The 13,677-nt window shown below is 48.0% G+C and overlaps 1 protein-coding gene across 9 annotated transcripts in view; it reads right to left on the bottom strand.

Moving 5' to 3' along the window:
* Positions 1-13,677, bottom strand: part of Dcun1d4 (defective in cullin neddylation 1 domain containing 4) — an 85,369-nt gene that overhangs the window by 40,886 nt on the left and 30,806 nt on the right. For 5 of the 9 annotated variants that reach the window (XR_005092338.1, XM_037209097.1, XM_028859779.2 and 2 more), the window contains 3 exons: positions 8,615-8,685; positions 8,400-8,439; positions 247-361 (listed from right to left, as the gene is read on the bottom strand). Coding sequence is in view for 8 of the 9 variants with exons in the window: in XM_037209097.1 (XP_037064992.1) it covers positions 247-361; positions 8,400-8,439; positions 8,615-8,685 (226 nt within the window). In the remaining variant the exon portion in view is untranslated. Of the gene's footprint in view, positions 1-246; positions 362-661; positions 796-8,399; positions 8,440-8,614; positions 8,686-13,677 lie in introns of those variants that run through there. The other 4 variants (XM_037209098.1, XM_028859903.2, XM_037209099.1 and 1 more) reach the window with 2 other exon arrangements.

Here is a 13,677-nt window from a genome sequence, read left to right as displayed (position 1 = left end):
AAAAAAAAAGATAAAACTAATTTCTAAAATCTCACATTGCCTATTTTCTTTTTAAGTTCTACAAGCCAAGACATAAAATAAGCATTGTTAAATGATTAAGTAATTAAGCACCACCCAGAGGAGTGGAGAATAGTTCAGCCAGCACCTCCACTCAACCAAGCCCCTCACGGCATGAGGCAGACCTGCACACCTCCTCGTGGGCAGGCGCATGCCCTTGACCTGGGCCACGCGGCCTCTGCACTCTACCTGTCATGCCTGCTTTTCTTGGCAGATAGGTCATCTCCAGAGGCGGGTCTTCTCTTTTTCCTCGGTGGCATCACTTTGCTAAAGCAGTCTGAAGAGCCGCAGGAGCGCAGGCCTCCTAGGGACAAAGGCAGACAACACAAGACTAAGGCTCGGCACACGGACTCCCACCCAGGGTCACTGCTAAATAACCAACCCCGTGGCCTGCCTACCCCGGGAGGTGGTCAGATGGTATCAGTCAACTCCATTACAGAGGGAAAATGAGTTTTAGCTCCTCCTTGAGGAAACCCTAAATCAAGAAATAAACCTTGCCATTACTCAAGTGAATACACCCCACCACCCCAAATCACAGAACTAGAAGGGAGCTTTCCTGCGGAGGCCACGCTCACGGAAATCACCGACATGTCCTGCTTCTTACATGTCAACGCTCCTTCGAGACAAACTGTCTGGCCGTCACATACACAACTTCACGAGGCAAGCCGACTAACCAGTAACGCCGCCTAAAGTAAACACAGGCACACCAGTCCTAACACAGGCTTCAAGGGATGCTGCTGGGGGGTGGGGACCAGGAGGGTGGGGAGAATCTGACTTCAAAACACAAGTTTCACAGTAACTGGTCCTTGTTTCTGCCACTTGCAAATGACTGCCACAGGGCTTGTGTCAGCGCGCGTGCGTGCGTGCGTGTGTGTGTGTGTGTGTGTGTGTGTGTGTGTGTGTGTGTATGGTGCTGCAGGTCCTATTTTAACCCTTGCATGAACTCACTCCTAACGAAAAGGACTACGAAGAAAGGCACTCAGCAGAGAAGGAAGGACAGAAATGAAGTAAACGGGAAAACCAGGATCCAATTCTGGGCAGCCTCACCGCAGACTGCCTTAAACCATAATCAGAAGGTATTAAACACCCCGTGTGGGCATGAGTGACAGCCGTCATGCCGTTTAGTCCTCACAGGACCCTGCACATGACAGGCAATGGCCATGCTCTACGTTAACAACCAGGGTTACCACAGCTCAGGCACCTGATGACTTTCCAAGGTCTCTAAAGTGAGCACACACCATTCCTCCATCCCTCCTTCCTCAACCCTTAGTGGAAAGGCTGTGGACGGACAGCCATGCCGGAAGCATGCTAGGCTATGTCAATCCGCATTCAATGGACGCTCGGCTCTCCAGCTAACACTGCAGTCTGGGCGACGGCTAACCTATTTTAGGCCTCTTATTCCTCTGTCACTTGAAGAATGGCAAAGGTGTTCTCTCTCTTTTGCCCTCCCACAATTTTCCTAAGAACGAACATCCATTCAACACACATTCGATGACACACACTGTGTGTCGGTGTGTGCAGCTGAAGGGTAAGGAACTGGTGGTGGTCAGCAACAAAGCCAGCTCTCAGTCACCGTCAGTCTCAAGCTCCATGGCCCCTAACCCTAGCGTGGACAGCCATTCAGAGGGCTAAGAAAAGAAGGTACAACCTCTATGCTGCCCCCGAAGCCAGAGAAGGGGTGACTGGGGTGCGGGGAGTGGCTCATGGCCACACAGAGGCCACTGTGTGAGGCACAAAGTCTCAAGCTACGTGTGCTAAAGAGCTGGGATGATGGATGGAGGCCAGACCTCAGTTAACTGGGCGGCAGGAGAGATAAGAGTGGCCAGCAGCCAGAGTCACAAGCTGCCGAGAGCAGCGGTGAGCTGGGACCAAATCCCAGGCCACTCAGGCTTCCACCATTCTGCTACATTTCCTAGGTGACATGCTTTTAGGCTCTCCCAGATGAACTCATGCCCAGAGCTGGTAGCGGACAGTCCCTGGGCGTCAGAGTCTGCTCGCTCCCTCAGCCCAGAACCTGATACCCAACAGGCTTAGGCGGACGACACCCAGCAACCTGCCTGGAGCCTAACTGTCCAAGAGAGGAAGGGTCCTCAGAGACACAAAGCTCTCTCGACCTCTCACAACAGCAGCTGAGAAGAGGAAAAGAACCGGGGGGGAGGGGGGTGCTGCTACCCCCCCCCCACACACACACTCATCCACCTTCCCCACAGAGAAGTGTCCTGTTCACCAAGCACACCACAGTGTACTCAGAGGTTAAAACTCTGCAGTGACCTCAGCTCCTGCAGACAATCAGCACTGAGGAGGAGGATGTCATCCTTGCTCACTGAGGCCCCGTAGGCCCGAAGAAGGAAAATGCTGGCACTACCTAGTCATAGAGCCTGAAACAGTGTCCAGAACTGGGGGCTTGCCTGCCACTGCAAGCGAGTTTCCGCCACCCTAGACACGGACACACAAGAGGGACGGGCAGTTCCTTCCAGGAGCATCTGGTCAGGCAGCAGCCTTCCTTTCCCTCCCACAGTACTTACAGAACACAGGAAAACGCACTTATCTCCTCAGCCCATGAGAAAATAAAGTCTCCTCCGATAAAACACAATCCACTGGTTCCTTTAAAAACAGCAGCACAATGTCTGCTTTCACTGACCCTACTCACCAACAGCAGTGCATCTTGGGTAAGCACACAAACACCTTACATCAACTAGTTTTCTTACCAAGGAATGCTTCCTTCTGTGAGTTTCACGAATCAGTGTGTGTAGACCTTACTCCATATCCTCAAGTTTGAAGCCTTACTTTATTCAAAATTTGTATCTCCTAGTGAAGAGACAGACTCCTCTTAGATCTTTCTGCTCTGAGTATCGGCACACACAGCAGCCGTTACCGGCCATTTTCCACACGTCTCTCTGGCAAGCACAACTCTGCCCCTGCACGGCTGCTTCTCAGGACAGATGGGGAGGGCACAGACCCAGGGGGAACTTTCCAGGCTACGGGAAAGCAATGTTTTGCGAGTTTACTTAAAAGAACAACTTCCCAACAAGACCTGAGTCGACACATCACAGGTTCAGCAGCACACCCGCTTCCGGCCGCCTAGGCTTCTCCTCTTGCTTCTCTGGCCTGGTAGATGACAGCCCAGAGGACCTACCACGACCTTTTAAAGTGCACACACACACACACAGGAGGGCATCTCAGGCAGGAGTGGTCAGTGCCTACTATCTCAGCCTGTAATCACGACACTCAGGAAGCTAAGGCAGAAAGGCTGCAAGTTCAAGACCAACACTGACTACCTTAAGTGAGTTCAAGGCCAATCTGGGTTGAAGATCAGACACTGTCTCAAAACGACAAAAACACAGGGAAGGAAAAAGGGACGTCTTTGTTTGTGGTTTCCTGATGGGTTCACTTGTCTATCTAATAATTTATGACAGCAAAAAGGTACTGTATTGAGTTCCTTAGACAGTTAAATATTTACTGAATAAATGTGTTCCTACAACATGCATACATCAGCTGCTTAAAATCAGAACATTTCCATATACCTGAAACACCTATGATTAGATAATGTATCATCATTTCTGACTTACCTCCCCATTCGTCTGGCAATACAGTGCTTCTTAAAATACATCCTTAATTCTAAATGAGTATTCTACAAATTTTTATCCATTTATCTCAATAAATTTAGCCTCCAAAGCTTAAATACATATTTCACCTCAATTTAACTCTATCTTTACAGAAAAAGAAATCAGAAGTAGATGACACAATCGAGAACTCCTATGAGCCTGCTTGCTTCAGAAACGAGCTACAGCCCACCTGACATTTTAGGTGACGAGGATTCAAGGCCACAGCTTTTGCACACTCAGTCACAGAGTACTTCCTTTCCTTACAGCGTGGACTCAGGAGCTCACACAAGCCGGGCAAATGTTCTACAGCACACCCCAGCCCTGGAGCTTTCAAAACAGGGTCTTACTATATCGCTCAGGCCGGCCTTGAACTCTCAATCCTTCTGCCTCAGGCTCCAGAATGCTGAGACTAGAGACACAAGTTTCTTCTAAATGGTATGGCACTGAAATAATCATTAAAGAGACAATGAAAATAAAATTTAGGGCCAGCAAGATGGTGCATCCAGTTAAGGGATTTGTCATGAAAACCTAGTAACCTGAGTCTGGATTCCCAGAATCCACAAAAAGATGGAAGGAAATTTCAAACCTATTCCAGAAAGTTCTCTGGCCTCCACACATACACTTTACACACACACACACACACACACACACACACACACACACACCACAAACTTTAAAACCCAATTGTATATAAAGGTTTTTACTTGAAAGTTCAGATTGATTTGGGGGGTTTACTATTTCAAAAGAACAAATTATTTTTCAGCTTTTCAATTAAGTCAATTAATACAGTCTTTCTTCCCATATTAAACAGTTTAAAACACTGCTGACATTTTTCAATAGGCCTATTTTAGTATTGTCCCAGAAAATCCAGTTTTAAAGGCAACTTGAGGTCACCTGAACGTCTACTCACCTTGCTGTTTTCCTAACAGTTTACTTGGCATGCTATCCTGAACTGATGCCTGAGCAGGCCCTTCTGTCTTCCTGTGAGCACCTTACCTGACCAGCCTCAGCAAGAGTCCCTGTTAGAGTTAATCTCTCATAAGATCTGGCAACTCGTGTGCCCAATTACTGCTCATCCCCAAACAGGAGGGAAAGGCTGCTTCTGACTTGTCCAAACTTAACCACACGTTAGACGCACACCTTGGCCTGCCTTGTGCACTCTGTGAGCCTGCTGGCCACGGCACTGTCTCATTTCATAACACTGCACACAGCTCATTCTGCCCCGTCAAGTGTTTCCACGAAGCTCGCTGCCCTGATCATTCAGTCAGAGATTTCACAGCTTCAGCTGATAAATACACAGCATTCTTAGATATCTCACCAGTACCTAGGATTTTATTTCATTTTCTTGACTACATCAGTGAATTAGCTGTTAAACTAATCATTTTTAAAAGAACAAAATTTTCCTACTTATCTCTAAATAACACCAGTTCTGGCATGTATAATCGCTTTCCTGACTCCCCCCCCCCCCCCCCGGTTTTTCTTTTGTTAATTATTTCAGAGCTGCTTTTCCTCATACTCCTCTCCCTGCCTCCCTTGTGGGAGATCAGAAGCACAAGGCAGTGCATGAGATACCCCACCCTCTGGCATGGTCCTGGCTCTTCCACACATAATGCGTATGGATGGTGCTCACGTTGGGAGTGTTTATGTCGGGCCAGGACAGTCAAAGAAAGAGCACGTGTGCTCACCTCTCCAAGCCTCACTCATTGTCCACTGGCTGACTTCCACGGTGTGTGCTGTCGAGCGGGAAACACAACAGATGCCGCAGCCAGATGTGGAACTGTGCTAACACACGGGCTCACAAGCCCTGGTCCAGGGAGACGGTTCAGTGTGTGCTGGTCCTACAAATATGAGGACCTGGGTTTGGATCTCCAACGCCCATGTAAAAAGAGGAGCATGGTGGCATGTGCCTGTCTTCTGGGTCCCAGGAGAATAGACAAAGACAGGCAGAACTGGGTGCTTGCCGGCCAGTCAAGTCTAGCCAAAACCAGTGAGCTCGAAGTTCATTGAGACACCCGGTTTTAAAAAATAGGGTGGAGAAGCAAGTAAAGACATCTTGATATCAACCTCTGGTCCCTCCAAGGTACCCACACAGTGTACATCTGTATACACACACACACCATATATACACACATACCATGAGCATACACACACAAGCATACACACAAACACCTATGAACATATACATACTCCGTGAGCTCGTACACACACGCACTTAAGCACATGAGTGTGCATACACTCTCAGCACACACACATACACACACGAGTACACACACACACCATGAGCACCAATCAACACTGTCCAGGCACTCAGACACTGGGGATCAAGGGAACACAGCTGGGGACCAAAGGGCAGACAGGCGGCCAGGGCCAAACACACTGCCCTCCATCGCCTTCCTTAACTGAAACTTAGTTTATCATAGTGCCATTTTTTTAGTTTAACATTTAGATAGGAATTACTATAGTACCAATTACTCATTTAAATCTAAACTCCAAAATTAACTATATAATATTCATAAGTCAGAAATGAAGTGTTGTTACCATAGCTAAGACAATCTTAGAATCTTACTAATACAAAATCCTATTTTAAAAACTAAAACTACATCACCAACTGCTAAGTTAAAAAAAGAAAAACCTTCATGGCCACCAACAGTTTCAAGTAGAGTTGTGTTTTCCTCCTTAATTATTAACTTGACCCTGGAGATATTATTCCAGTATTACTGAACAGATCTGAGAGTTAAACTCAAGCATACCAATGCACACCAGCAGGCTGAAGAACATATGATAAACCTATGAACTGGACAGTCAAGCAGCAATTTAAAAAGAGAACAGATCCTTTTAAAATGTGCTACTGAAAATGGACCTGTTTGCCACTGACCTCCTCATCACACCTGGCACTGTCTGTTCCCCAGTTCCTCCTCCCTGCCTGGTCTAATTGGGGACCCAGAGAGAGGAAGCTGAGCAGAGAGGCCAGCTACTCTGAGATGCCCGCACCCCAGCAGAGCAGGAAGCCTTCCTCCATCACCGGGCTGGGGTGGAGCACACGACAGGTGCCGTCAGCCTGGACCTGGTGAGTACTGAAAAGTCAGTGCATTCCAACAGACTAGTTCTTCAAACTCCATCTTATGCTTAAATTTCAACTGACCCTGAATCAGTCTGGGAAGAAGATATGGGGGGGGGGGCGCTACATGTCAACAATCTACCATTCAATGAAAATTAAATACCGTGGATGTTTCTGAAAACACAATCATATATACATGCACGAAAACATCTGGGGAAAAAGGCAACATTAAACAGAGTACTAGGGAAAATGGTAGATTGGGAGATCCAAAGCCAACAAGTTTCACTCCATTCACTTTGGTGCCATTCAAGTTTCTTCAACAAGCTGTGGCCTGAACGTGACCCTCCAAAATTCCTATGCTGACATCCAATTCTCAAAGCACTGGGATGGAGAGCTGGGGTCTTTAGGATTGATGGGGTCACAGGGGTGAACCCCTGATGACTGAGAATTGAGACTTATGGAAGAATCCTGTGGGTGCCTCCTCTCCTGAACACAGAAAAGGCCACCAGGGAGAGCAGGCCCTCCCCAGACATGACTGTAAGTCTAGCGGGTGCTCTGTCGCAGCAACCTGAATCCACTACCGCAGAACTGTAGTAATTTTTATATTTTACAATACCTTTCAATAATTTTTGCCACAAATTTTGTAGCTGTAGATCAAATGCATGCTCCTGAACTTTAGAATCATAAATAGCTTAGAGAAGTGATTCTCAGGGTGTGGTCCCCTGCTCAGTTCCATCATGGCCTGGGTGCCGGTCAGGTCAGATGGGCAAACACTGAGACCACACGAGGTTGCAGTAGGGAAATCATAATGCTATTTAAACCATGAGGACCATGGCTCTAGAGCATAACTTTAAGAACCAGGTGTCAACTTTCCCACTCAGGAACCCTCAGGGTTTGGTCTCAAACACGGGACAAAAGGCAAACTGAGGTGCCTATTAACAAATCAAAGCTGACACTGGTCACCAGGCTCTCCCAGCATCCCTCAGGTGCTCCTGGCTGTCATACCCCACCCCTACCCTAGACTTCTCCAGCCCAGAGGCTGGGCTGGGCTGGGCTGTCCTCCCCTCAGCTGCTCTTTCCTCTAAAACTTCCCTCTTTTGGCCTCTTGCCCTCTTGGCTGCTCTGGTCCCCCTCTCTCCCTCTCTCTTCCTTCCTCTCCTGTCACCGCCCAGTTCAGTAGGCTGGTCATGGCCACAGAGATGCCCCAGCTACACTCTCCTTCTTATCTACAATAAGCCTTCTCCTCCTCCACACCTTGGAGCAGTCATGTCCTCCTTTTATTCCTTTTTTCATCCACTCAGGACCTCCACAGGGCACCAACACCTCCCCGCCTTTCAAACCACTCTGCCTTTCGGGCTGCGTTCCCGGAGCCTTTCAGCACGAGCTGTGATGCTTCCAGTGAGGAAAAGAACTGCTCCTGAAACCTACTAAAGGATCTTCAGGCCCTGGGAGGAAATCAGAGCGCTGTCTCAAGGCGGAGCTTTGGAACAGATCCCCTGCTGGGAAGGTGCTGTCACAGGACTGCCTTTTCACCGGGGCCCTCAACAGTGACAGCTTGCTCACTGAGGGATGTTACAGGGTGCGTTAGGGTGGTAGCTCAACGCCTCTGTGGCCATGGCTTCCCTTTCACTGTGACACCTCGGCATGCTCACTTAAAAGTCAGTAGCGTTCACATTTACCTGTTTGGTGATCGTCTTGGCCAACGTCTTCTGTCAGATTCTGTAAGAAATATGACCGTTAAACACCAAGAAACCGCACACCCTACAGCAAGCGCGGAAGCTCGGTATTTTCGTAAGCAATGGAGAGCCGCAGCGTCAATTCTTTTATCGAAAGCAATCGCACAGAGGGGGGGCCGCGTCAAAGCTGGCGACTGGGCCGTTAAAGGCTGACTTACTAGCTTGTTAAGGGTATGGTAGATCTTATGAATGTTTGCCAGTGTTGAGAGATGAGAGTTCAGCTGAAAGTCTTCAAAAGAAAAGGGAGAAAAGAAACCAGTGTTAGCCGATTCGCAGACAGTAAGAAATCTCCAACGCTCAAAAGTCGACGTAAATAGTCGTTTCGGTGCCTCGATTAACCGGATGCTTACAGGTCAACAACATGCAGCTACGAGCTCAGCCCCCAGAAACGAGTTCTGACCACATGGGAGTTCATGCCAACTCTACGGTAAAAGGAAAAAAAATCCTGCAGTAGCTGTGAAATCCCGCCAGCTGCCAACCTGCATCTCCTAGGAAGGTATAAATAACGGTAGGAACTCAAACGAGCCATGCGCACAGATCTCAGAAGGACTGGGCTCGCTTCTCCATCCCTCCCCAGAATTTTGGTATGACAAGCACACCCCCAGCCAGAAAAGGACAGAACGGTGTCCCAGTGTTCGGCACTTTATAGTCTTACAGTGTATTTCTTCCGGGGTTGACTGTACAGTACTGCCACAGGAATCTATAACCCTCCACCTCCCCTTAAACATGCAGATAGAGAACTGTCTTGGGAACTGTTGCTCCCAGAGCTCAGGGGAGTGTGCAGTTACCTGCAGGCCCTGCAACAGTGGAGAATGCCACAGATTCAGAGCCGCACTCCTGAGTAAGCACTTTCCCCATGCACAGAGAGTGTGCGTGCACCATGCACCACCTCTAACCCCTTCAGGACTGCATGCCATGTCAGGCATGAGAGAGCCTGCAGGCTGCTCCATGCCAGAACCTTGCACAGCACATCCGCGGTACACTACCGGGCTTTAGAATTTCCCACCTCAAATGCTTTTAGAGTCAAGGATATAGCTCAGTGGTAGAGTCCTACCCTAGCATGTATGAAGCCCTAGGTCAGTCCTTAGCACCACACACAGGCAGACAAGATTTTGAAGTATGTGCACATACACATATGAAGACCATACAAAGGAGCTAAAAGGTTATTAATAATTTGATATTTGAAAATGTATCAGTAAGCATTTTTATAAATAGCAGGATTTACATTAATTCCATTTCTTTCCAGTCACAAATACTAGACTGAAAGTGGCCTAGAAAAGACGCTCTCGGAGTCACACCATTCTAAGTCACTTCACCGCGATCACTGGGGACATGCACCAGATGTAGAGAGCACACCCAGGGGTCAGATGCGACCATGTGAGTTGTCTGCTGGGCTGGACCCACTGGGCGGCGGCGGCTGCTGCTCTCAATCTGTCAAACAGGCTCACCTGCCCTAGGAATCCACTCATGGGCAGCCCTGCAGCCAGGTAACAAGCTGTCCCTGACAGTCACAGGTGGGCGCAGAAACAGACGACACAGATGTCCACCTGCACTGCTCTAGCAGACACTACCACCCAGAGCCTCTAAACAGGCCTTAGAGATGGACTCCTGGCCTGACCTGATGATGATCCCCTGAAACCCCAGTGCAGGGGGAGGGGCATGTTCAAGACCCGATCTTAGAAACACAAGCATAAGCTAAGACCCCTGTTAATTGTCTGGATCCAAATAATCTGGCCATACTGAAGGTAAATGGCACAGGATCAATCCTGATGACCCACTCAGCACACCTGCACAGGGAAGGCTCAGAATGGTGCACAGGATGAGAATGGGCACGTGTGCTTGTGTGTGCACGGTATACATACCTCCTCGTGTTTACACTTAATAAAAATGGACAGGGTCTCTAAGCCAGAAACAACAGTGTTTAGCTGCCCTACAAGAGGCTGCGGGGAGCTGCAATACACAACCCCCGCGCAGACAACTCCCACAACCATCTCAGTGTTCTGTTTAGAAACAGAACAGGCCAATACATTCCACTATCACTTTGCTCCCCACCCCCACCCCCAAAACCAACGCTGAGACCATGGACTGTCTTGCCACTGAGGACAACAGAAGGGAAGGCAGAAAGGACGTGTCAAAAGGCCAGCACACATGTAGCGCGCGTCCCGTGGCCACCATATGTCACTTCACTAGCCTGCTGTTCAGGTCATGCCAGACTTTGCATATGTGTGCCTGCACAAATGGAGGTTGTTCAACCATCCCCTTCCCTGTAGTAAAGATGGAAGACACACAAGAGAAGCAGCAAGTTATCCTCACAGTGAGTCCCCACCTTCATGAGCTACACCACCCTGCCCTGGCTTCGGAGTGTCTTTCACACCAGTCCTCAGATCCTTCTCTTCCTACTCCACACCCATCCCATCGTCTCCCCTCCACACTCAACCCAGTCCACGGGGGCGCAAGCCAAAAGCAACACTGTGCTGTACATTCTGACCCTGGGGTCTAGAAGTTGGTCCAAATCGCCAGCCCACAGGTTTTAGTTCATTCGTTTGTAACACAAATCTTAAAGGGTCTTATTAATTAAAAAAAAAAAAAAAACAAACCCTGAAGTCAGGTATTGGGGTGAATGCTGAAAGATCAGAAGCAGAACAAGCCACAGTCAACTTCACCTCGACAACTCCACAGCTTCCAAAGAGACCTACTCCTGTCTACCCACGCCTAGATGCCTTTCTGTTCTCTTCTGATTTGCTCTCTCTGCCCAGCTATATCACTTCCTCTTCCTACACAGCTCTGTCACTTCCTGTCTGTCTGTACAGACCTCCATGGTTAACTAGTTTGGGAATTTAAGGCATATGCCACCACACCTGGCTCTGTTTCCAGTGTGGCCTTGAACTCACAGGGATCCTGCCTGCCAAGTGATAGGATTCAAGGCGTGTGCTAACACTGCATGACTTCTGTGTTGTGGTTTGACTCTTTCCTCTGATCTCCAGGCAAACTTTATTTATTAAAGCACAAATAAAATATCACACATTTCAGCACAAATAAAATATCACCACATTAATTCAACCTAATTTCCAACTCTATCTATAGAATGAAAAACAAGTTACCCTGTATAGTGCTATAAGGATGAAACTATGCAACTGCCTGCTTACATGATGTCAAGATGGGTCACACCCAACCACAATGCCTAGCTAGAATACTCAATTAAAACTATCAACTCCACACCAAGCCACCACAGGAAATAGCTTCTATCTATGTAGGTCTAACTCCAAAGACCTATCAAAGTACCAAAGACCCCAAAGTCAGAGCTCCTCTGTGACCAACGCGAGTGGCCTGACCATCTCTACAACCCGTAACAGCGTTGCTACGCATAAAAGTGCAGACACACACACACACACACACACACACACACACACACACAGTGAAGGGGGCGGGAACTCTCTATGCCTGGGAAAGACACCGGGATGCTCACAATTACATTCTATGTAACTGTTTCATTTCATTAACAGCAACAAAAGGGTCCATCTGACAAGTCACATACTACGTCAATTATCCGTTTCCATACCCAAGTCCTACCACAGGCACCAGGTTGTCATTGCACTCAAAAAGGCAAAAGGAAAAACAGACGAAACCAATAACATGAGTAGCCCTTTAGTCTCACAGTGTAAGTTAAGAAGACACGAATTTAGCAGGAAAAAAATAGCAATAAAAGATAAATTCACAAAGGTTAACAGACACTGGATTTATGGTTCATCTGTTCCATGCTCAGGGCAAGTAATAGACCTTGAAATCTAAAATAGACTTCACATCCTTAAGGCAGAGATGTCGGGGTAAAGATCAAACGCTTTACAGGGAATGAATTCAGGAAAGCACGAACAGGTTCATAAAAATCTCCGGCTCATCTTTCCATTCTACAGGATAAATGCAAGGTTAAGTCAACTGTACTTGTGATCCAAAGGCTCTCCACAGGGAGCAGGGGTGCTGTGACTGCAGGGGACAGGCACCCTGCTACAGTCCACATTCTGGCCACAATCCGCTCTGCACAGCACAGCCTGACTGGTCAAGAGCTCACCTACATTATCTTCTGGGTATTTTCAAAACCACCAACGAACGCTGACCGGGTATGAAAATGTCATTTGATTTAATTACTATTTCCTGTGATCCATGCAAGATGAAAGGCAAGGAGGGCTCAGAGCACCCCACTGAACCACTGCAGATACAGACCTCTACAACATGACGAGTAGCAGGGATCCAATGACCCGGGGTAAGCTCAGACAGGACCGCCAAACAACAATTTAATTCCTAATAGTTTATATATCTGTAAGGATCGGAGACGATTTTAATGCACAATAAACAAAATCCTTCCTTTCTGCCATAATGCCAATTGTAAGATATAACTGAGAGCGTCCAATGATAGCAGCATCAAAGCAGTAATACACACAGGAATAAACTTCAAAATGCGAAACAGAAAAGCAGAAAGAGTCAAGTCTAGCGGAAGACATAATTGCAGATGGTTATTTCTGGGAGGAAAAATGCCAACATTATGAAGCGATGGCGTTCCCTTCAGTAAACTACAAATTAAAAGCAATCAAATTCCTATTCTGCCGTCCTACAATTTTCACCCACCCCACCCTCCTACCCCACAGTCACCCCTCACCCCACAGTCACCCCCACCCCACAGTCACCCCCACCCCACAGCCACCCCTATCCATGGAGAAAAATAACAATAGGCAAAAGGAAGCCAAGGCTTAGAACCAATTCTGAGAACAAATGCTGCCCTGCTGAGAAACTGCTGAAGGGAACAAGGAAGAACTTTCTCCTCAGGTATCAACACCAAGTATGGGGCAGAGCAGAGACTACTGTTGGGGGGCAGACTGCAGGAGTCTGGGGCAGAGCAGAGACTACTGTTGGGGGGCAGACTGCAGGAGTCTGGGGCAGAGCAGAGACTACTGTTGGGGGGCAGACTGTCTGGGGCTTTGTGGGTGCGATGCATCTGTATTGCAGCTCCTTGGCCACTGCGGCTCAAGTGCAGATAACTAGTACATAAACAAAGAAGTGGAGCTGTTTTCCAATAAAACGTCATTCGTAAAAACGAGATGGTGGGCAGGCCTCAGCCCCCGGGCCCCTGGCTGCCCCTGCCTGGTGTAAAGGTGCAGCAGCTACAGCAGCACAGGACTGTGGCAAACGGAAGGGAATGGATACACACAGGTCTCTGTGGATTAACACA

This window comes from Peromyscus leucopus, chromosome 10 (genome assembly GCF_004664715.2).
Source record: "Peromyscus leucopus breed LL Stock chromosome 10, UCI_PerLeu_2.1, whole genome shotgun sequence".
In the NCBI taxonomy this organism is placed as follows: domain Eukaryota; kingdom Metazoa; phylum Chordata; class Mammalia; order Rodentia; family Cricetidae; genus Peromyscus; species Peromyscus leucopus.
This window is presented reverse-complemented; position numbering and strand designations above follow the sequence as displayed.